The 24,176-nt window shown below is 34.7% G+C and overlaps 1 protein-coding gene across 1 annotated transcript in view; it reads right to left on the bottom strand.

The window, feature by feature from the left end:
- LOC140436728 (obg-like ATPase 1) overlaps positions 1-24,176 on the bottom strand; it is a 180,326-nt gene that overhangs the window by 117,629 nt on the left and 38,521 nt on the right. Inside the window, exon 3 of the mRNA XM_072525783.1 lies at positions 18,774-18,830. Coding sequence (XP_072381884.1) covers positions 18,774-18,830 — 57 coding nt within the window. The remainder of the gene's footprint in view (positions 1-18,773; positions 18,831-24,176) is intronic.

The raw sequence follows: 24,176 nt of genomic DNA, 5'->3' as shown, positions 1-24,176 counted from the left end.
AAAATAACATCATCATCATCTTTGGCTCTACAACCCTGTGTGGGTCTTGGCCTGTTCAAGAATTAGTCTCCATTCCCCCCTATCTTTCGCCCTGGCTTTCCAATTTCTGACCCCTAGATTCCTCAAGTCATCTTCGGCTTGAGTTTTAAATCTAGATCTTGGCCTGCCTCTCTTCCTGGTTCCTACTGGCTCTTGATATAATATCTGTCTTTGGGGGTCTCCAGTGTCCATTCTTTCAAGGTGTGCTAGCCACCTTAGTCTATTAATTTTAATAGGCCGGACGATGTAGCATTTTTCATAGCAAAAAAATAACACAATACTATAAATAAAATGAAGCGCTATTAAGTTTATGTTCAAAGATGTTAACACTAGTTGCTAATATGGTGTCTTGATCCAAATTGTTTCAGATATTAAATATTCTATTTGGCAAGAAGTTCAAACTGGACCTTGCAGTAGTTTGTTCCCTCTTTAATTTGAAATGATGGCCTCTTAATCTTTCGTCTTGATTTAAAGTGAATATATGGTGTTTAGGTGCCCAAAATTATGCTTTAAAATATGGAAGGACATAATTAGGTCACCTCGAAGACGTCGCTGCTCGAATGTCGTGAGATGAGCCATGGATAGTCTATCTTCATAATTAGGTCTTACACGGTCGTATGCCAGTCTTGTAGCTTTACGCTAAACATTTTCAAGTAGGATTTTATCGCGACTGAGATCTAGATTCCACGCTGACCCGGCAAACTCAAGAATAGGTCTAACGTATATTGAGTAAAGTTTACTAACAGAGGTTAGAGATATACGTGTAAAACATTTACGGATCAAAAGCAGTTTCAAGTTTGTACGTTTACAAGCGACACTATGTGATCAGACCAATTTAAGTCACTATTAATTATCACTCGGAGATCGTTGTGGGAGGTTACCGAGTTTAAAGTATGTCCATTAATAAAGTACGGTAGTGATGGGTTATTTTTGCTGATACGTAAAACAACGCATTTTTAAATGTCAAGCGGAAGTAACCATTCTGAGGACCATTTGAATATTGCATTAAGATCGTGTTAAGAACATGTTGGTTAATAGTTGGATTCACATATCATTTCGTATCATCACCGTAAATGGAAACCTTACTGGATACAATGAGCGGAAGATCACAAGTGTATATTCAAAAAAGTAGCGGTCCACGTACTGATCTTTGTGGGACTTCACTCTTGACTGGCTTATCTAGTGAGTGGGCTTCCCAAATACGAACCCTGAAGTATCTGTCGGATAGTAAATCTTGAATCCAAATGTTTAACTTTCCGCGGATACCATAGTGATCCAATTTAGCTAGTAATCGACGTTTTGGAACACGGTCGAAAGCTTTGGAGAAGTCTAAGTAGACTACATCCATAGGATGTCGATTGTTTAAAGATACTGACCAATCATTTACACAATGAAATAAGTTTGTGATCGTTGAACGACCTTTGATAAAGCCATGCTGTTGGTGCGAAATGACATTTTCTTAAAGAAGAAACTCAGACATAGCTTCCGAAATAATCATTGCGATCAAGTTTATTTTCTTTCTTGAATATAGGAGTAACTGAAGTCAATTTCCAGGACAAGGAGAGAGGACCTTGATTAAAAGAAGCATTCATTATGAGAGATGTAGAGATGGCTACAGATTCTGCACATTATTTGAAGAAAAATGAGGTGAGTCCGTTTAATCCAGGTGATGAAGTATTGCGTAGTTTCCATTAATAATGTTTAATTGCATCCGGTGTGAAAGATATATTATCAAGAGTTTTAAACAAACGTGGGCACATTATCTGAGGAACGGTATCGTTAGGTTCATCTGTAAAAACCTGAGAAAAGAGTAACGATAAACATTCTGAAGATTCGTTATTCGAAGAACATAAAGATGTGCGAATGTACCGATAAACTTTTTTACTATTACCACTTGCAATTATAGATTCTTCAAATTCTGTTAACTTTAGCAACGATTTTTTGACTCGAAAATGTGTACTTGACTCGTGTAAATTACGGTGGACAAGAAAATCAACAAGGGAACCAGTAAGTTTATATGTACGCCAAAGCTTTCGCTTATGTCGAATTAAATGGGTAGCTGAGATGTTACTCCAAGGTTTTAGTCAATTTCTGTATAGCTGCCGTTCAGTTGTATGATCTGTTGAATTGACTGTATGAATTGTTGTAATAGCAGTATGAAGAAGAGATTCCCACATTGACGATGGATCAGAGTGATTAGGAAAAATGGATTGACAGTTTAACTGGAATAAAACTGAATTTACATTAAAGAAATCAGCAGTGACATACGTTACGAAATTATTTTTGCAAAGCGGTGTTAAACTAAATTGAATGTGAGCAGTAATAAGCGAGTGTGAAAAATAAATCTAAAATTGAAGGATTACTGTTGGCTCTAAACCTAGTAGGTTTTGTTATCAGTTGTAATAAATTTGAGTTCATGATAAAGTTTTTAAACAAATTTTGAAAATTGATATCAGTTTTGGATATAATGGGCCAGCTAATCTCTGGAAAATTGATATCTCCAACAATAATGATATTCTCCAACAATATTGTCCTGAGTAAGTACTGTATCTGGAGGTCGGTATATGCAAACTATATTAAATGTGAAAGAGTTATTATTATAAAGTAAGTGGATAATTTCTATACCGGGTACGTCTATTGTTTTATTACTGATGGAAAAAGTATTGGTAATTTCATTTGCTAAATAGATGCATACTGCTCCCCCTCGACGACTCTATCTCTACGAAATATAGTAAAATTATCAATATTTACAATGGCATCGGGGATAGAAGAATTAAGCCACGTTTCTGTTAAGAGAATATTAGGTTTTAAAAGTTGAAAAGTACTTATAAATTCATTAAATTTGGACATAAAAGAGTTTAGATTCGTATACATAATTTATGTACGTAAGAATTATGTACGAAATTTCATTATCTTTGGACAGCCATTCACATATTTGATCGTAAGGTCATTTTTTCAATTATTTTTACGAGTTTTAAGCTCCGTACGAAGTTCCTTTAAACGAAGTTGCTACATAGGTGTCTTCAATAACAGAATAATTTTCAGTAGATTTGTTTTAAAAAAGTTTATTTTTGTTACGAAGAATTTTTCGAGTGTGTTGGTTAGAACTCATTATAAATTTTATCATGCGGGGATAACGTTCATTTTGGTTTGGTTTACCGACTCTATAAAATGTAACAGGACTTTTTTGACATTCAATGACTTCTAGGTCTAGATTTATTTTATTTTTATCATGATCTTTTTTATTTTGTGCGTCTCCTGTGGGTTCAAGGACGCCCCTAACCAAAAAATTTTTGGAACAAGATATGCGGTCAGCGGCTTCATTGACAATGCTGTCGGTAAATTATATTGTGGTAATAGAATCAAGTTAATTTAATTTATTGCTTAGTTCAGATACTTTAATCAAAGTCTTCAATTTTCTTCTTAATGTCCGCTTTAAACTCCACTACTAGACTCTTCATTTCAGTAATATTCCCAATGTTTGAACTACATGCATTGCAAAGTATACATATCCCACGTACGTTTTGCCTCGTAACTCGACCATCGACCGACAGATCCGTACAAGCGACGTGTATTGGTTTCTTACACCCATCACACTGGAGGTTTCTATCAGAAGTAGAAGTTATATTTGAAGAATTAGCGTAAAACGATGTATTAGGAATGATTAACTCTGTGCTAGTTTTAGAAATGAATGTGCTAGTTTTAGATATGACTTCAGCGAAGACATTTATGACTTTGAATTTATTAGGGTATCAGTTATTTATTCTTTTTCGATCCGCTAATATGATATGTAGTGTTTGCAAATACGAATCAGACAAATACCGATAGTAGATAAAAAGTATAGATAAATAGCAAAACTGTACCCCAAATGATTATAAAATAGTGGTCGTCTTGACTAATAAACACAAAATATGTAAAAAATATTTGACTTATCAATAAAAAACCGCTACAATGGTGAAAATTATTCTTATGCCACTTTGGTGGTAATAATAAACTTTGTATGTATATTACAATGAAAAATGAGAAAAAAAATCTAAATTTATACGTATTTTATTCATAACAAAAACAATGTTATCGGCTCGGCCACATCACGACAAGCTCAGGGTGTTGCTGAACACAGTTTCGAGATATTCGTGCGATCAGTCAGTTAAGCTGCTTGCCTGTTCGGCCAATAGCGGCACATTAAAACAATATGGCCGCGACTGGAGACTCGTTACATGGCCTTTGACACGCGATCATCGTTTGTGCCAAAATTATGCAAGTAAGAATCAGTGGCGGCTCTCTAAATACAGCAAGTGAGCACGACTACAGGAACACTCAACTTTGTATGGTGCCTGGAGATAAATTCTTTTTTGCATAATATTTTATTAACAACATTGTATTATATATAACAATATAGTATTCTAAATTAACAACTTCAGAGAATAAGAGGTAGTAAGTTTTTGAGGGGTTCGCATATAAGCATGATCGGATCAATTCAGACCCGAATATTTATAATACGATTATACAGTGTGTTAATTCTGCATGAAAAAATAATGACAGTTTGCTATATAAACCTATGTCCACACAATGCTTTGTTTCCGAGAAACAGGTGGTTAAAAATTGTCTTACCAACTAACGATTTATTTATTTCTTTGAACCGGTTAATACAAACAAATGAAATTTGGTGGGTTCTAACAGGTAGTTATTGTGCATTTTTGACATTCAACTAAGAATTTCATATTCATAAATGACGCGAATACTGCTAAAGGTCTGAATAAAAAAAAATGGTAAGCCACTGAAATATTTAAAATTAAAAATGATTTTTGAATTAAATTTATGACAAAAATCTCTCTCTCTTGATTATTTTTCAGACAATGCGCCGTTTTTATGCAAAAAAATAAAATATCTCAACGCGTATTTTTCATTTCTTTAATACATTGTCCAGTATACCACTTATCAGATATTTTATTTAGTTGCTGTGAACATTGATCTAATTTTAAATACGAAATGTCAACTTAGCTTAGTCTGGTTATTTCAGAAATAAACAGCTTGGTAGCCGTTTGTTAGTTCTTCTCTACGAGCAACGATTCGTTACCGAATGTTAGCAACCAGAATGGCTATTCCTACTTTATTGTTCGCAGCACAGGAAATGTCTGTTGTATTTTTTTGGAACGATGTTCTCAGGTTCTTTAGCCAAGTACTCCAGAATTCCTTCTAAAAGGTATGTTTCATTGTATTTTTAGTTTTAACACTTGCATTGGGGCTTGCATTTTTGAACTGTTTGAAAGACTTCCCCATATGCCTATGAAGTATTCTTAACCGTCTTCAATTGATATACGATACTTCTAGAAAATCCCTCAACAAAACCGTATTTTAAAAGCCTTCAATTTTTTTGTGGATACACCTGTAAAGGTCCATGTTTCAGCACCGCAGAAAAGAACTGGTAAAACATAGCTGTTAAGTATTTAAACTTTCATTTTTCTTTTCAGGTCATGACTGCGAAATAATTTCGGCATCCTCCATGAAAATGATCTTGATTTTTCTATTCTACATTTGATCTCCAAATAATGATCGCAATTGGCATTTATTGTTGTACCTAAGTATGTGGGGGAGATCCGTGTATCTTGGGACATCTTGTACCTAGGCACTGCGATAGATTTACTTTAAATTTGGCGCCATAAGTGCCACAAGGGAACTTCGCGGTCTTTTATGTCCAACATCTCCATCCGTCTCCTCCTCCGTATTCACGTCAGTGGTTGCGCAATGGCAAACTTTCGATATATATATATATATATATATATATATATATATACTTACTTGTCTGCTAATGTGTATTTACTTATTTTGCTGTTTTTTGAAGGATTACTCAATCAGTTTACGTAATCTCACTTCTTTAATAAAACAAAATAATTTTGTAACTTGGAATACATATTTTTGTACCTTGGAACTGATCCAAGGTACAAGCTATTATATCATTTGAAAGTTCACTTCAATGCGACAATTTTTGTTATTTAGATGCCTCGAAGTAAGAACAAATTAACTGAACTTAGTTAAATACAGATAACTTCAAAGAAACTATAAAGAAGGCTATAGAATAACGATAGACAATTCGAAAGGCAGCTAAAGAATTGATTGTTCCAAAATCTATGATAGGCCGATAAGACAAGAAAAACAAATAAAGCAAAAATATAATATCATCATCATCATTGGTGCTACAGCCCTATAAAAGAGCCTCGACCTTCCCAAGTCTATTTCGCCAGTCAGTTCTATCCATTGCCAACTGTTGCCAGTTTGCTGCGCCTATTTTTCTACTATCCTCATCTACACCATCCCTCCATCTGAGGTTTGGCCTACCCCTACTTCTACTTCCCACAGGTTGTGACAAGGATTCTTCTATGAGGGTTGTTCTGCTGTGATCTTGCCAGATGTCCTGCATATCTTAGTCTTCCTAAATATAGAGCAGTTAGTTCAATATTGTTTGAAAACATCCAAATTTCACAGCATTTGCAAAGAGGAATTTAGCCTATAAATATGTAGTTTTTTTTTAAAGCCTCCTCAAGTTCTTGAGACACAAATAAAGCAGCTAGAAAGATGTTTTATGACTGCTTTATCAAACGAAAGCAAAATCTAAGCCTGCAAAAAAAGAAGTCACAAGCTTGGCCCATACTACAGCCTTTGACCAGGCTAATGTGTCCGAGTTTTTCAAAAATATACAGACTTGCTGCTCAAACACAATTTCACTTCTAAAAAAATATACAACGTAGACGAGTCTGGGCTTCCTACTGTACACACGCCCATAAAAGATTTACCCCAAAAACAAAACAAGTGGGTAGCGAGACATCAGGCGAAAGAGGTAGCAACGTCACTATTATTGCTTGTGTCAATGCGCTAGGAAATTCGGTGCCTCCTTGTGTGATATTTTCAAGAGTGCATTTTAAGCCCCACATGATTAATGGTGCACCCACAGAAACATTGGGTCTTGCTACTTTCAATGGGGGGTTAAACGCTGAAAAGTTTAAAGATTTTTTAAACGATGTCCGACCCAATGGAGAAAAAAGTGCTCCTAATCATGGACAATCACGAGAGCAACTTGGTTAACGAAAATGTTATCGTCCTATTTACAGTTCCTCCTCATACAAGCCCCAAGCTACAGCCCTTCAGACAGTCCGTTTTTGCCCCACAGAAGAAATATTACAGCAAAGCTTGCAACGATTGACGTTTCCATTATCTAGGAATGCCACTGACTATTTATAATGTAGCGGAGTGTTTTGGAACTGCTTTTCCTATGGCGTTTACACCTTCTAACATACAAATTTAAAGTGACGGAATATGGGCATTTAATGATAATATTTTTAGTGAAGACTTGTATATGAGCTCTTTTGTCAGCGCTACACCTCTGCTGGATGAGGTAACTGTTTCAGATGCGCTAAACGTGGTGTCAAATACCACTGATTACCTAGAAAATGTAGCTGCACTCAACGTAGTACTTTTTACATCCGCAAGTGCAAAAGAATGTGCTAAAAGATATACTCTATTGCCACCAGAAGTCGTTCGACCTTACCCAAAGGAACTGCCAGGAAAAAAAGTCTCGAAGCAGAAAGGGTAAGACTAGGGTAGTAACCGATACAGCCGAAAAACAGGAATTATAAAGTCAAGCAATTAAAATAACGGTTAAAAACTAGTGAAAAATTAGTCCCAGGTTGATATCCTCGTGGGCGAATCCCCGGGCATTTACACTGCCGACGCTAACAAAATAGTTGCAAGTACAATCGGTTTCGGAAGGTAGTTTTAAAACAGTTGCGCCGTGGGCGCTCGACCTAAGAGTTAGGTGCAAAAAAAAAGAAAACTGAAATAAAGAAAATAGGAAAGACTGTTAAAAAGTAATATTGTAGTCTAGTTCTGAGGAAGACATTAATCTAACCCTAATCTGGAAGCTACCCAGATATTTAGTGGCTTGTCTCATGTATGCCTGGTAAGTATTTAACCACATTGCTTTTTCGACCTTGGTCAAAATTTAACCTTTATGTTTGCTTTCACTAAAATTGTAATACTTTTCCAAGTAGTCCAGGTACTTACACTAATTTAGCCCGTTCTGTGATGTAGCCCGAAAGGGTATTTTTAATTATATACCTTCTATAAATAACTTTTTAATAAAACTTTTTTTAATAAGAAATATCTAAAAAAAATTGTCCACTGCGTATCTCTTAAACGTCGATAGTATTAATCATATTAATATTTTTTATGTCCCAGCCATTAATTATATAAATATTTTAGAATGTAACAACTGTCGTGTAATGCCCTGTATTTTTCTTTTATGGTACTTGTTAACTAACGCGACTATTCAAACATTTTCTTTGTGTATTTTTAGGTTTTCGTGTGCTTGTTTAAAAAGAGGAGCAAAACCTGTCATTTAGAGACCATCCTAAGGGTGAAATTGCCACCCTTACGGCAGAAAATTAATTTTTCTTTGTATAGTCACAAAAACGACATATAACGTACAATTTCGATAAGTGTACACTTTAGCAAATCTTTTGATTGGATCGAGTAGTTTCAAGAATAAAATACAATTCGTGACGAGCCCAAGGCACTTCCTCAACTTACATACCTGATCATTTGGTAAATGTTCGATTTGGTGAATGAAAATAATGCTGGTTTTCGTATTGAGGTATGAAAAAGGGGGAAAAACTTATTCACTCCCGTGTGTAAAATAACAAAGTAAGGCATTAATACAGAACAAGGTAATTTTTAAGCATATAGGTACGTTATTTTTTCCGAAATGTATTTTACACCGTTCTCATTTAACCAACGACAAATAAAGATAATGATTATTACACAAAGTCATACAGGGTGATTATCTGAGAGTTCTAATTAGACGTTTTAGAGAAACTTGACACAATTAATACCTAAAAATTTGGGATATGGGTTTTTGGATATGCCCAATTATTTTCAAATACAGCTTCCTACCACATTCGGTTACACTGCACGTTGACTAAGACTTCCATATTTTAAATATATCGCCCTGTATATTGTTACGGGTTACGATATAACAGTTCTTAAGAATTCTCTCAATATTTGATATTGAAAGATGTAACAGAATAGAGATATAAAGAAACAAGGAACAGTAAACAACGTAATGGACCAGGATACGAGAAGTAACGACCATAAAAGAATCCTTGAAGAAAGCGTACATTGTTACGGATTAACAGTTCTTGGGAATTCTCTCACTATAAGATATTCAAAGACGTAAGAGAAAAGAGATAAATAGTAAAGAATCAAGAAGACCATAAAAGAATCCTTGAAGAAAGCGCAGAGAACGACCAGGGTGAAGCAACATAGGACAAAGACAACTTCGAAGTAAATATACTCAGTGACATTAGAAGTGTTACACTCAGAAGGAATAATTTCTTGAACTTAATTTTTTGGCAACATGGTAGATTTACGTTGTCAAGAATGTTTATTAACAAGTAATCAAAAAAAAATTAATAATGTGTTTGGCGACTCCGTAGCTGAATACACTCCTGTATACGTCTAGGCATTGACAAAATGTGATGATCGATGTCTGCTTGTGGCACCTCGTTCCAAGCAACTTAAACTTCATGTATTAACTGTGCCAGAGTCTGTGCAGGATGGTGCAAAGTGGACAGTCTCCTTCCCATCATATCCCATACATGTTCGATAGGATTTAAATCCGGAACACGGAGCGGCCGTGGCAACACATTAACGCCAGCTTCTTGGAAAAAGTCCATAGTTTGATGAGCAATATGGGGACGCACGTTGTGTTGCTGAAGAATGACGTCTCGACGGCCGTCGAGATAAGGCAGTAAACTGGTTTGTAAGATGTCTTCAACATAACGCGCAGCTGTGATATTGCTTCGAATGAACACAAATGGTGATCGGATACCATAGGCAATAGCCCCCCAAACCATTACTCCAACTGTCCTGTATACATGCCTCTCAACAGTAAACCCGATATCTTGTCGTTCTCCACGGCGGCGTCTTACAATCCTACGACCATTATGCATTCCTAAACAGAATCGTGATTCATCGCTGAATGCTACATAACGCCATTCTGCTACCCAATGCTGCCGTTCTCTGCACCAATTCAAACGTTGATGACCGTGGTCCGCAGTCTAAGGAATCACTAGTCTTGAGCGGAATGAAACCAGTCCAAAGGCTTGAATACGACGGTATAGTGTACGCATACTAACAGGTCTACCTACTACTCCAAACCATTGGTCAGCAATTTGACGCGCAGTAGCAAAACGGTCTGGCAGAGCCAGTAATCTAAAGCGCCTACCTTGACGCTCTGTGGTATGCCTTGGTTGACCAGTTGGTCTTCCTCGCGGTCCTTTACCTTAGTTTGTCCACACACGACAGACACGCATAGCCGTCATTGCCGTAAAATTAACACGACGGCCAATTTCGCGATACGGCAAACCCATATCTTTATACGCAATAATTCTACCCCTGTCAAAATCGATAAAATGGTTGTAATTATGGTTTATTCGAACTCGAGGCATTTGCTTACACTGAATACAATTAGACTGAGGAACAATAACTAAAAATTCCTAACCAGAATTAGGATTATACCAAAATAGAGGTACGAAAGATAAAATATAATTATAGCTACAATTGTAACTTTCATATTAATAGGTCATTTTTGCGAAAAACTGTACAAATTCGCCTTCTACTTATTTAGCCCCTTTTACCTTTTCAAGAGATGGATTAGAAAATGAGACAAGCACAAAACAAAAAGATCAGGAAGAACTCACTAAAGGAACATGGAAAAACAACACAATAACAGGAAAAGAGGTATAGCTATGTGAGGAAATGAAATGAAAAACTATATTTTTCAGGAGTAAATGCTGACCAAAGAGGAAAGGAGGGAGTAGGAATACTAATAGCAAAAGAAATAGACCAAAAAGTCACCCAGTACAAATCGATAAACTCTAGAATAATGACAATAACTTTACGAATAAAAGAGATAATAACCTTAATACAAATCTATGTCTCAGTAGAACGAACACCGGAAGAAGAAATATTGTCTGGCTATTTAAGGTCGCAGTATATAAAATTAAGATAGCTATGACGATAACCAACGTTCTAATAGCACGTGGTACAATAAAAAGAAAAATATACATCCGGTAAAAGGTTACAATCTTCTCTATGCAGATGGCATGGTTCTTACGGCAAATTTAAAAAATAAAATGTAAACATTGAATAACATATAAACGCTTACTTTATGGTGTCGAGTTTTGGACTATGAATAAAAGTGATCTAAATCGCCTTGGGGCTTTCGAAAAGTAGTGTTATAGAAGAATTTTAAAATTTTCTTGGGTGGAGAAGATTCGAAACTCCACAATACTATAACGTCCCAGCAGGACTACTGATATTATAAAAGCATCAAGAAGAGAAAGCTGGAGTACTTCAGATATGTAATATGAGGTAGCAAATATAGGTTGCTACAAAATATTATGCAAGGGAAAATAGCAGGCAAACACATCCAAGACGAAAAAATACTTCACGGTTAAAGAACTTGCGAGATTAGCATGGTATTGAAACAAGCACGCTATTTAGAGTGACAGTGAATAAAATTAAGATGGCTATGATTGTAACCAACCAAATTTAAAAAATAAAATGCACAAATTGGTTAACATATGGACGGAGAAAAGGTAAAATGGAAATAAATGCAGACAAAATAAAAGTAATGACAGTTAACAAGGAATAAATAAATGACCAAGACGTAAAGGTCTTTATTATAAATTAAGTGCAAGGAAAAGGAACTAGAAAAGGGAATCACATTCGAATACTTGGTTAAAGTGTTAACAAAACAACTGCACAACATATTATGCACTAAACAAAACAATACTAGGAGATAAGAAAATTGAAGTAGAAGTAAAATAGAAAATTGACAATACTATAACAATACCACTTATAAAACAAGCTAGTGAAAACTGGATAGTTAACAAGAAACAGAAAAAAAAATAGAATTTATTAATAGAATAGCAATAGAAACACAGCATATTAGGAAAATAGCAGGAAAGACTAAGTGGCACCGTGTAAGAAGTGAAGATATAAGAAATAGCTTTGGTGAAGGGAGAATATTGACAAAAATCAAAAAGAAACAAAGGAATTGGTTCGGTTACGTGGTAATAATGGATCAAACTCGAGTGGTAAAGAGAATAATGGAAATGGTTGAAAAACAATAAGGGACAGACAAAGAAAGGAGTGACTGGACCAAATAGAAGAATATGGAAGGAAAAGAGAAACAATCGTAGAGCCGGTAAAAGAATTAGCAACAAATATGGATAAATGATAAACCGGAATCTCACTCTCTGAAAGGGTATGGGGAGCAATAAAAAAAAACAAAATGTAGTATTTCAGGACAACCCAACAGTGTAAAATGTTATAGATAGTAAAAAGGTCTCTTCTTTTGTGACGTAAAATAATTTGTAACTTATTCAGCTAGGACCTAAGTCAGTATACGTATTAAGGATAACGTAAAATGGGGTCACTTTGCACTCAATTTGATAATTTTGCACTAGAGAAGGTGTAGCGCGAATGTGGTTGTGACCACCAGTATTGTGTTAATAGAAGCCCAAATCATAATCTTAAAATTCGGTTTTTTTGTTAGGCTGTAAAATATTATTGTATAGAAAATCCCTGTGGTAAGTACAAGTTTAGGTGTACAGTTAGTTTGTTACTATGAAATTTAACGACTAAAACAAATGGCGTTAAATCAGAATGTCAGAGAATATTTTTTTATGTTTACAAATGTAGTTTCTAGTTTGTTTTAGTTACTAAAATAATGCAAATTATACTCATTCTATTGAAATGTATACTTATTTTACCGGCAAAACGTGAATACTTATTAGACTTATTAAGATATACCGATTATTCCGAGAAGGATTTAATAGTATGTTTGTCTGCCATATATTCGCCAATATTTACCTATGAAAAAGACAGATCGTTTGTTACATGAGTTTTGAGTCTAAGCAATTCGGGTTTCTCCAACACGAAAGTGGAATTGAGGCAAATAATTAAGTTGTATTTGAATCAAAAACGGATAAATATAGCTCGCTTCAAGGATAAACAGGATTCTTCCTAAACTGCTATAAAGACCTCACTACACGGATAGCTTGTAACACAAAAAGTAGAGCAACGCTTAATGCTGTCAAAATGACAAAATACATATTAAAAACGTATAACTAATATTTGCCGGAGTTAAACCATATGCCATTTCTAATTAGAACGATAATAACGGACGAACTCCGGCAAAAAAGGTGTTAACTAAACATTTCCGGGAATACAGCTGGTGAACTGTTGCCTCCGTATGAGGTATAAAAATTTAATCATTGGTGGGAGACTTGGACTAAGAATGGTCCACCTGGTACACCTGATTCGCAGATTAGTTCAAAGAACTAATGCAGTCCAGATTAAAAAAAATTGAATAAAATAATGTCATTATGGGGGATAATTTCTCCTTACATATTAATCTTGAAGTTGTAGATTTATGCAAAAAAAATTAAGATTAATTTTACTTGTTTATCTCCAAATAGCACTCCTCAATGAAGAAGTTCTGGAGAAAAATTCTATTCTATAAAGAAGCTCAAACGTTCTTGGATAAAGAGTAAATTCGAAGAAAAAAGGGGTCCTTGTAGACGACAAATATTCTGGTTGAAAAATATTCGCGACTGGACCGTGTTAAATACACAGACGCTTTTAAGAAAATCCAAAGATAGAGACGAATATGCAATGGTTATAGTCAACCTTCATTACTGGATTCGGCATTAGAAGAAGAAGAAGAAGCGTTCTTGAGAAACAGCATGCGTCTAGAATTGTTAATGGAAAAAATACCCAAAAAGTTATTAAAGTCTGGATTTAGTAAATTTGATATTGTGCCATGTAATGCACCTCGTAGATCGTTTCAAACCAAGTTATCAGTCCAATGCGACGAAAACTAGTGAGAAATTAAACTATAAGACAGCAACAAGAAAAAAAATCAGGAAACTACCTCGTAAGTACAATTCGTAGAAAAAAAAAAGAAGGTAGATTTACCTTTAGGGCTCAGTAAAGAAATATCTAGTTTTTCATCAAATAATGAAGCGATAGAGGAAGAAATGATTGAAGAAGGGGCCAGCATAACTCCAGAATTTTACTTGTTAGTAGACGTAGATTCGTTAAATGACGAAATAGACGAACTTCAAGAAACGGAAGAGGAAATTGAGTTTATCTGAGGTTCTAGGTTCTCTAGGAATCAATATTACTGACAAAGTTAAGAAAACATGATTTGAAGATTAAAAAAGCTATTGGTGCGTACATTATATTTTTTTATAAATAGCCTCTATATCCTGGAGTCCTTACAGCAGTAGATGATGGCGCACTAATTAATGCTATAGAAAAATCGCTAAGTTTTGTAAATGGCCAGTAAGACGGGATGAAATATCGTATAATTGGAAGAACGTAATTGGATCTATAGATCCTCCCAAGCAAATGTGTAAAAGAGGACTATATATCGCTCCAGACTATGACAAATTGTAGTGAGATTCGTTTTAGATCTTATGTTGGGAACCTATCTATTGGTAGTAACCTACCTATTGGTAATACACCTAAACACCTACAACTGGAGTTGCCATCTAGAACCCATTTAGACAAGCTCTGAGGGTCAGCAACAACCCCTAACGGGAGTCTCACGTTGCTATGAATGTTAAATACTTTAACATCACAACATATTTTCAACAATAATATAGCACACAACAAATTTTGTAATTTTTTAAGGGTTTTTACCCAGATATTTAGGTTAAGGTTAGGGTAATATTACACTGATGATGGACTTTTTAGTCCGAGAACTTTCTGTGATGTAGCCCAAAAGGGTCTTTTTAATTATATACCTTTTATGAAGGATTTTTAAATAAAACTTTTGTGATTCATGGTATACAGCCAACAGAAATTTCATTTTCCTTGTGACTAGAACATCGTTATTCAACAAAAATCTAAATGTTAGTATCAATGATATTTTTAAAAAATTTTCATAAAGAAATACTCTCGTTTGTCATTTGCCTAATCTTGCATACTCTAAAATGCTAAAGTTTTCAACTTTATTTTCAACTATAAATACTGTGACTAGTTTTTATCACCAGCACTAAAAACATACTAAAATACCACTATTATAATTCCAAATTGAGTCTAAAATTCAAATTGTCATTTGGTGATGCTCGCTCACAGCGTATTGAAATAGATTACAGATATTACTAACCAAAGACTATTTTTCCAAGAAAATAACACACAGAGTTATTGAAAAATAAGCAGTTATGTCGCCAACGCAAAAAACACCAAACTATATAACGTAACAACCACCTACGTGTATCCAATACCCATAATACTGAATTAAATGTACCTGCTGTCATTTACCCTAATTGGCGGTGTAAAGACTTAGCCACGGTCAAACTATAAAACGTCCTCTAATGATAGAAATTGTACAGTATGAGACAAATTGGGGCGAGCGGTGTGGTGTAAGCTCAGAGATTTTAGGTCTATAATTTGTTTCGATTTAGTAATTTGTGTCTAAGACAACGTCTGCTGCCCTCCGGCTGTCAATTTGTTTCGTTTTCAAGATTATCGAAAAATTCTTGGTGAATTCACAATACAAATCGCAATTCAATACTGGAAGTGATTGAAATGCAGTTTAATTTTTTGTTATTACTACTCAATCATTATGCATTAACATAATTCTTCTTCTTATTAGTTGTATAAATTAGCTCTTATTCCAGCTTTAATGTTTCCTCTTCGGTGATGTCCCTGGTGCTTTTTTCTATTTACTCTTCTCCAGGTTCATACTTATTTATGTAGGCATTATTACCTATATTTTTTCGTTTCCTATAGTTAATTGAAGTTCTGCACGATATATTTCTTATTTTTGTTGAATTTACTGCATGTCTGTCTAATTTCTTCCTTTTTTTCCTTATTTGCGGGAAGGCAACACCCGCAACACCGAATCTAGTAGCTGTTGCTTGTTGTTAAAAAACATCACTGTTTATTATTGCTATTTTGTTTGAAAGTTTTATATTCCCTTTACATGCTGCCATTGCTGCTGCACTCGCGTTGCCCACTGTCCTGCCCGAAATATTTCCACGGCAGCATTTAACGCAAATGACTATTTACATACAACTACCACAGTGCTGCATCAGTATACCATCAGTAAAGGAAGGCATAGAAATTACTGTGGCAACAGCTCTGTGTGTTTTAAGTTGAAAAAATTATTTTAACGTTTTAAAAACAAATGAGAACAAAAAACGTTAATGTAGAAAAAATCTTTTATTTGGATAATAATCTGAAAATGGCTTCAAAAATTTTTTTATAATAGAGGAAATATGACAAACTTTTTCAATGAACTGACTTGTGAGGAATCTGGAGAATTTTTTAACTTTTGCAGAATGTCACGCATAGATTTTAAATATTTGTTTCAGAAAATTGAGTACACGAAATTCATTTAAAATGTGGGTAACATATTAACATTAAGAAGTTTCCTAGAAGGGGAAACTTTCAATCGACATAAAATTTCTCATTGCCGATTTAAATTTCTGTGTGTGAAATTAAAGTGTCACTTAACAGTTTATTTGAAGACTATGGTGTTGAATGTATACAACGCTCTAGTACATTAACACTCCCCTAGTACTGTTCAATAGATTGCAGTGGAGTAACGTAATAAGCTCTTTGGGAGCAAGGAAGTTTCCTGGGTATCTGAGGAACGTGGTCGCTGATTATCTTTCCGAGAGGAAGATTGTGGTGGAGGATGGTGGATGTAACGGTTGGAGTCTGGTAAGGGTCCGTCCTGGGTCGTTGTGGAACCTGACATATTATGGAGGGGTCTTAAACTGCGAATATGGGGAGGGTGTTACCTCCTTGGCATTTGCGGACGACCTCGCTATGCTGGTGGATACACGGAATAGGGAGGAACTGTTGCTTCGGATTACGCGTGAGTGTGTCCTCGTTGAGGATTCGATGAGCGAGCAGTATCTTCTTCTCGCGGAGAATAAGACGGAGGCTGTAGTACTCAGAAGCTACAGAAAGAGAGACATTGTTGTATTTAAGTGCGCGGGAGCGAGAGTAACACCCATGAAGTACGTCAAGTATTTGGGAGTTACTCTCCACCAGGGCGGAAGTTGGGGAGAACATTTGAGAGGGGGTGACCCTCAGAACTATTTAGAGCATGGTTGCGCTGAGGAGGATAATGCCCCATGTGCGTGGACGTAACTCCCAAAGGAGGAGAGCGCTAAACGGAGTTGTGCAGTTTGTCGTCCTCTTCACGGCCCCAATCTGGAGAGAGGCATTAGAAATACCAACTTTCAAGAGGGTCAAGGTACGCGCCAAAACTAGTCTGCTGCGGATATCATGAGTCTAAAGGACTGTGTCAGCTGCAGCTGTTTGAGTGATGACCGGCTGTGTTCCTTTACATTTGCTGGCAGGTGAAAGGGTCCCGATTTATAGTAGTGAGGGGCGGAATATTATAGAGCGAGAGGCAAGTGAGATAAGGCCGGCCGATTGATTGGTTTCAATTGTCCAGTGACAGACAGAGTGGGAGGTAAACACGTGATGTGGCGGAGTGGACGAAGTCACTAATTCTGAACCTTTAAAGCTGGGTAGACTGTGGGCAGAGACAGCTGGATTATTACCTAATGCAAATCCTCACAGGTCATGGCTGCTTCCGCAGCTACCTTTTTAGGTTTAGGAGAGCACAGTCAGATCAGAGCCTTTACTGTAGTCTTTCGGATACTGTAACACACACGATGTTGGAGTGTGAGCGTTGGACGGATGAAAGAGAGAAGTTTGAAAGAAAGTGTAACTGCGGAATGCATAATTCCGTGAAAGAAATGGTAAAAAAAATTATGAGAAATGAGTGTTGGTGGGCACGAATCCATAAATTCGTTCGTGGTTCGTGTGCTAGTGGTTTTCCTAATGAATGTGTACGATGTCTGGAGTGACAGAGGACAGGTTTTAGATGGACGACGACCGTCTCTGGTGGTGACAGGACGAAGTGTTAAACGTCTAATTCCCTCGGGCATCTTGTTCTTGCACAACTTCCTTAGGGTATTAGGAAACTAACACCACCTAAGTGAGTCACAGGTGTCTGTATGCAAATGTTCCTTTTCTTTAAAGATGTAAAAAAAGTACTGTTCGGAGTATAATTTCTAAGTGTTAAACTATTAAGAGACTTGATTTAAAGCAGTAATCATTAATAGACGATGTAAAAAGTCCTTTATAAAGCTAAAAAATAGCTATAATTTGGCTAAAAATCCCAACTTTCTCCCTCCGAGTCTGTTTTCGGCTATACCAGTTAGTGTGAACAAAGACAGACTTTTAGAGAGAAAGGATAGGCACTTGATGATGATCTCATCATCTCTCTCACACACACTTGATTAGATTTTTTTATTTTGATGCTATATTTTGAAGAAGAAAAAAACAAGAATAAAAATATATAGGAGATGTAGCAAACAATATAAACATTAACCAATAAAGTATATCTTGCGTCTAGCTAATAATCCGCCGCTGTAACTATTACAGAAAAAATTTTGACACAGATATAGAAAACTAATCTTTGTCTAGATAGAAATTGCTAATAATTTTATGGTTATTGGTTTATGGTGCTAATACACCATCAACCAAGTTGTTCAAAAAATTTCAAGAATTCAAAAAAATTATATGTATTAAGATAAGCAGCCTTCAAATAAATTGAATATAGGAAAAGTACTTACCTAAGAGGCTTAAAATATTCACAAAGAAAATCAAATCTCTCGTCTGGCACTGGTACCCTACGTGCTGAAAAAAGGTGAAAATAAGACATCCATGTCCTAACTATTATGATTATGTATTATTCATACGCGTAGTAAAAACAGCACAACAATTAAAAATTTCATTGTTATTATTTCATTGGTATCTACTGTTAAAAGAAAAATACTGATAGTCAAAAATCAGTAAAATACACCAATCCATAAAAATTAAAGAAGACAATAAATACTTGAAATAACAAATTGAAACTATTTGTTTTGAAGTCGATAGTATAAAAAATTTCAATGTAAACGAATAATATTTAAATTGGTTTTATTAGCGTTAAGTGACACCGTCGAAGAAGCTACAGAAAAACTACAAAATTCAATAAATAAAATCCATGAATGGACTAAAAAATGGAAAATTAAGCTGAATACAATGAATCAGTCCATATAAATTTTACCAATAAGCGAATTAATAATATTCCAATTAGAATAAATGATGTCCAAGTGCCTATTGCAACATCAGCAAAGTACTTGGGCATCACTCTTGATGCGAAACTTCGCTGGAAAGCTCACGTGAAGAAGAAAAGAGAAGAACTAGGCATCCGCTACAAGAAAATGTATTGCTTGATGGGAAGACATTCCTCTCTATCCATAAATAATAAACTCCTAACCTATAAACAAATACTAAGACCAGTATGGACCTATGGCTGCCAACTCTGGGGCTGTGCCAAGCCTAGTAACATCAAAGTAATCCAGATATTCCAGAATAAAGTGCTGAGGAACATCGTAGATCGCCTTGGTACGTTAGGAACAACGACCATCACCGGGACCTCCAGATGGAAGAAGTCAATCAGATAATCAAGAAATTTGCAGGGAGCCATGAACAACGACTCCATCATCATGTAAACGTCGAGGCTATCCAGCTCCTCGACAATACGAACCTAGAGAGAAGGCTCAAAAGAACAAAGCCTTTTGAACTGGTATAATGAGTGAGTGAAAAGCAGAGTAAAGTGTTGTGCGAGTATGCATGCTAAATTTAATGCTAGTTATTAGAAATAATAGGAAAGATACTAGTGAGTAGACACCTAATTTTAAGATTTCATTAGTAATTTAAGTTAGAAACAAATTGATAATTAGTCTTACTGACCAGATTTTAATGTAAGTACACTTCTGTCATTAGTAAAAAAAAAATAAAAAAAAAAGATTTATGCTGTTTTTAGTAGTCAGGGTTATCACCCTTAGCCCTTATGCAAGCTTCAACTCGCGTGAGCATTTTGTTGTGGTAGGTTGTTTTATTCTTCAGAAGTCCAAAATCATGACATTTACTAGAAGGAGGAATTTATAAGTATTGGGTCCTCTAAGCCTAAATAGTACAAATATACTGGTGAGTGAAGTACCTGCGGGTAACAATAGACTCAAGGCTTACCTGGAATCAGCAGACAGAAAACGAATAATCAAGAAGAAGGTGACTACGTTAATAGTAGTCAGACGTACTCGTGGAAAAATTTGGGGTTTAAAACCAGAACCAGACATGTTCTATTGGATTTATAACATAGTGATAAAACGAACAATTACATATGCATCAGTCGTATGTTTTTTTTTGGGAAGACGTTTATTATTATGGTTTATTTATTATTTATATGGTTTATTAGCCAATTGACTAATTGTGCATCTTGAATTCGTGTAACCTTCTGAAGTTTTTGGTGTTAATCTTGTAGCGTTTTAAATTTTTCTTTTAACTACGAAATATTGATATGTTAAAAATTTCTAAAGATGCCCCTGTTTTTCTGTTTGCAACGCAGTTAAAATGTTAAGATATATTTCCTTCTATTTTTGTTTACGTTCTTGAATTTAAGTTGAGAAATGTCTCAAGGTTAATTTTCGGGTGGATTCAGCAAATGGTAGGCGATGCGGGAGAAGAAGGGGTGTTGCTAACCGGCGATTGAAATAAAAACGAAAAGGACAGTGGAGTTGAGTTGAGGAGGTTTGGGAACGAAGTCAGGTTGAACGGACGTGTGGGCAGTTTAAGTTGTCAAAACCGGCAAAATTTGTGGAATTTGTGAAAATTTACTCTCTGTAATATGACAGATTAGGAAAGAGTAACCACTACTTTGCCAAATATTTAAGGATTTGTGCCATGTACCAGAGTTTTGAAATGCTGTAAAAAGCTGCGTATTAGGGTGTGTCCAATAGTCCAACCAATAGGTTCCAACCTCATCTATATTTGTCTCTGGTCGTCTTCCCAGACCAGCTTGAAGTGAAGCAATCCCTTTTGTCTAGCAGAGGTTCCAGTATATTTCCATTTAAATCTCAGAAATTTTAGTGCTTATTTCATGTGAAAATCAAGGTAACTTTTTTTGTGTTTAAACTTTTAAAATAAAAATAGACATTTTTTTAATCATTGCTTTCATAATTTAAATAGTCAATAATATAAATAAAAGGTCTTAATAATTTATTCGTATTGTAAATCTTAGGGTGTGGCTATGCTGTCATTTTAATTGTTCTCTGTTTTATTTGACATACGACAGCTTTGGCATATGATTCATATTTTGTGACATTAGTATGTTTTGTTTGTAAAAACAAAGGTTGATCTGTATAAATAATTCTATTTTACTTGTAACAAATTATGTAGCAATACTCACTTGTAAACAAATAGAACACATGTAAGTTTTTTTGTAATTTTGTATTTTGCAACTTTTAATAATTTTTGTGCAATCTGTATGTTTGATATCTGTTTGTTTGAGACAAAAATAAACGTTTGATTTGTTTCTCCAACCATTTTGTTTATTTTACTTTAGAAAAATCTCCTAACCCCTGTTTGTGTTTCTTTATTTTAGGGAAAAAGAAATTTTCTTTCTTCCAGCAGGAAGTTTTCTTCGAAGCGGCGTCCGAATAAAAATAGCTAGAGGTATTTCTTCTTGTCTTTATTTGTCCATTTGTCCAGGAGATTTATGTAAGTATCCCTTTGTTTCATATTCTGGTAGTTACCCCAATCCGACACCCAGTCTTTTACTTATCCACGACCCCAGCTCTCCATTTAACCCCTGAGTGCCTGAGTTCGCATAGTAGCGTTTATTTTGCTTGCCCTATCTTGACCCCCATTAGTTTCTCTCCCCAATTTTATAAGTACCCCTATTTTCTTACCCTATGTTAAGCAAAATATTATCGTTACAATCTTAGACCATAAAAACTGATAGACACGCCGTAATGCTATTCTCTCGTCTCAAAGTGTGAAGCCAACATAAAACGATTCACACAGCTGTGGGTGACGTCAGTTTACGGCAGAAACGGTAGAGATTAGAAGTGTATAGGCATTGTTAATTTTTTAAAGTTTTCCAATTAAAAATTTTTCCAATACATTAATATTTTAATTATGGTGTTATCTTGCAGTGCATTTAATTGTACGCAGCGACAAAAAAGGGACAAATATATCATTTCATGGGTAAGTAAATTCACAAATTAAACTTGAAAAACATACCAGAAATTTAGCACCTATTATTTTACTTTTCCCTCCCAAAGTGTTTAAAATAGATACATATGAGAGAGAGAGAGTCTTATATATAATTTTCATTTTATAATTAGATTGAAAACTGAGAGAATAAGTAACTAAATTGTTTTAGATTTCTTAAAGATTCATCATTGCAAAAAAATGGATTATAGCGATGCGCCGTGAAAATTTTAAACCAACAAAGAGTTTTAAAATTTGCTCCAAACATTTCACAGCGGATTCGTATATTACTAGTGGTTGAAGTTCAAAAAAACAACTAAAAAAAGATGCTGTACCCAGCATTTTCGATTTTCCAACCATTTAATTAAGCAAGTTACTAGAAAATTTCCAGTAAAAAGAGAAACTGTCTCAGTCAAACCAACAGGATCTAAAAGGGAAAATATAAATATAACAACGAGTGAATCTACCACCATAAAAACTCCAGTAGAAATTTCAGACGAAACTACGTTAGAATCTCCCTTGAAAGAGCGAAAACATTATCTTGGTGACTTTGAACAAGGATCATCTAACAGAGACCAGGGATATAAAGTAGTAGTAAACAAATTAATTCAAAAGAAAAACAAACAAATCAAAATGTTGCAACAAAGAAATAGAAGGCTTATTAAAAAAGTAAATACCTTAAAATCTTTATTATAAAATCTTTATTTATAGAACATCTTAAAGAAAAACAGATGATCGATGAAGATTCCTCTCTGAAACTTTCGGTAAGGAAAATTATTAATACTTCTTATTAGTGATCTATTTATTCTCAGAATACTAATCTTCGCACCTCGAAATACATAGGCACATCTAACTAAAACGTAAACGTAAGAAAAGTTTGCGTTAAATTTATTTGGATATTTAGAACAAAGTAATTAATCAAATCCAATACTGGTTTAAAATAAAAAGATATATACATAAAAAGAATAAAAATTCTATTATTTGTGAAACATACAGTTAATATAAAATAATAAAATATAATAAATTATACTGAAACGTAAAATACATAGGTACACAAAAACTGTAAGTTTTTATATATTCCTATTAATAAATAATAATATTCTTAATACTAATAATATTGGAAATAAGAATGAAAATTATATTAGCAATAAAAAATAAATAAAAAATAAACAATGAAGTTGTCGGCAATTAGTTCAAATGTAAAATAAACTTCTGAGCTACAGTTTAAAGTTAAGCTTCCTCATATTCTGTTTCAGACGAAGTGTTATCCGATCCGGGATGAATTAATATAGGTTCTATACTGCTTTCTATTATATGATCAAGCTCCCACATATTTTTCTCAATATCCATAACGTGATTAATACATTTTTGCCAATGTTCAGTCGTTACTTCGGATATTGATTTATGAAAAAGAATAGTAACATCTGACAATTTAAAAGTTGTATTATTTCGAGCAACGTTACTTTTAACTTCGGCCCATACTAATTCAATCGGATTTAGCTCGCAATGATACGGTGGTAGGCGAAGTATTTCAATTCCTCTATTTTTGGCTATTTCCTCAATGACATATTTTTTATAATTTTGTTTATTAATTTTAGCAAGCTCTAATAATTCTGCTTTTGTCATTGTATCGTCAAAGATTAAATTCTTAGAAGTTAACCACATTGCAATTTCATCTTTCCTCCATTGAGTAGTTGGTAAACGTTCAACCAATCTAGAGTGGTAACTTGCATTGTCCATCACAATAACTGAATTTTTAGGTATGAATTTAATCATGTGTTCGAAATATTCGTCAAACACGTCTCCGTTCATCTGTTGGTGATAATCACAGGTCTTTTTTGATTCAAACAAAAGTAAACCCTCCTTAAGAAATCCATTCATACTACCTATATGGGTAACAATTAATCATCGATCTTTACCTGTTGGTTCCTTGAAAC

The sequence above is a fragment of the Diabrotica undecimpunctata genome, chromosome 3 (assembly GCF_040954645.1).
Source record: "Diabrotica undecimpunctata isolate CICGRU chromosome 3, icDiaUnde3, whole genome shotgun sequence".
Classification (NCBI taxonomy): Eukaryota; Metazoa; Arthropoda; class Insecta; order Coleoptera; family Chrysomelidae; genus Diabrotica; species Diabrotica undecimpunctata.
This window is presented reverse-complemented; position numbering and strand designations above follow the sequence as displayed.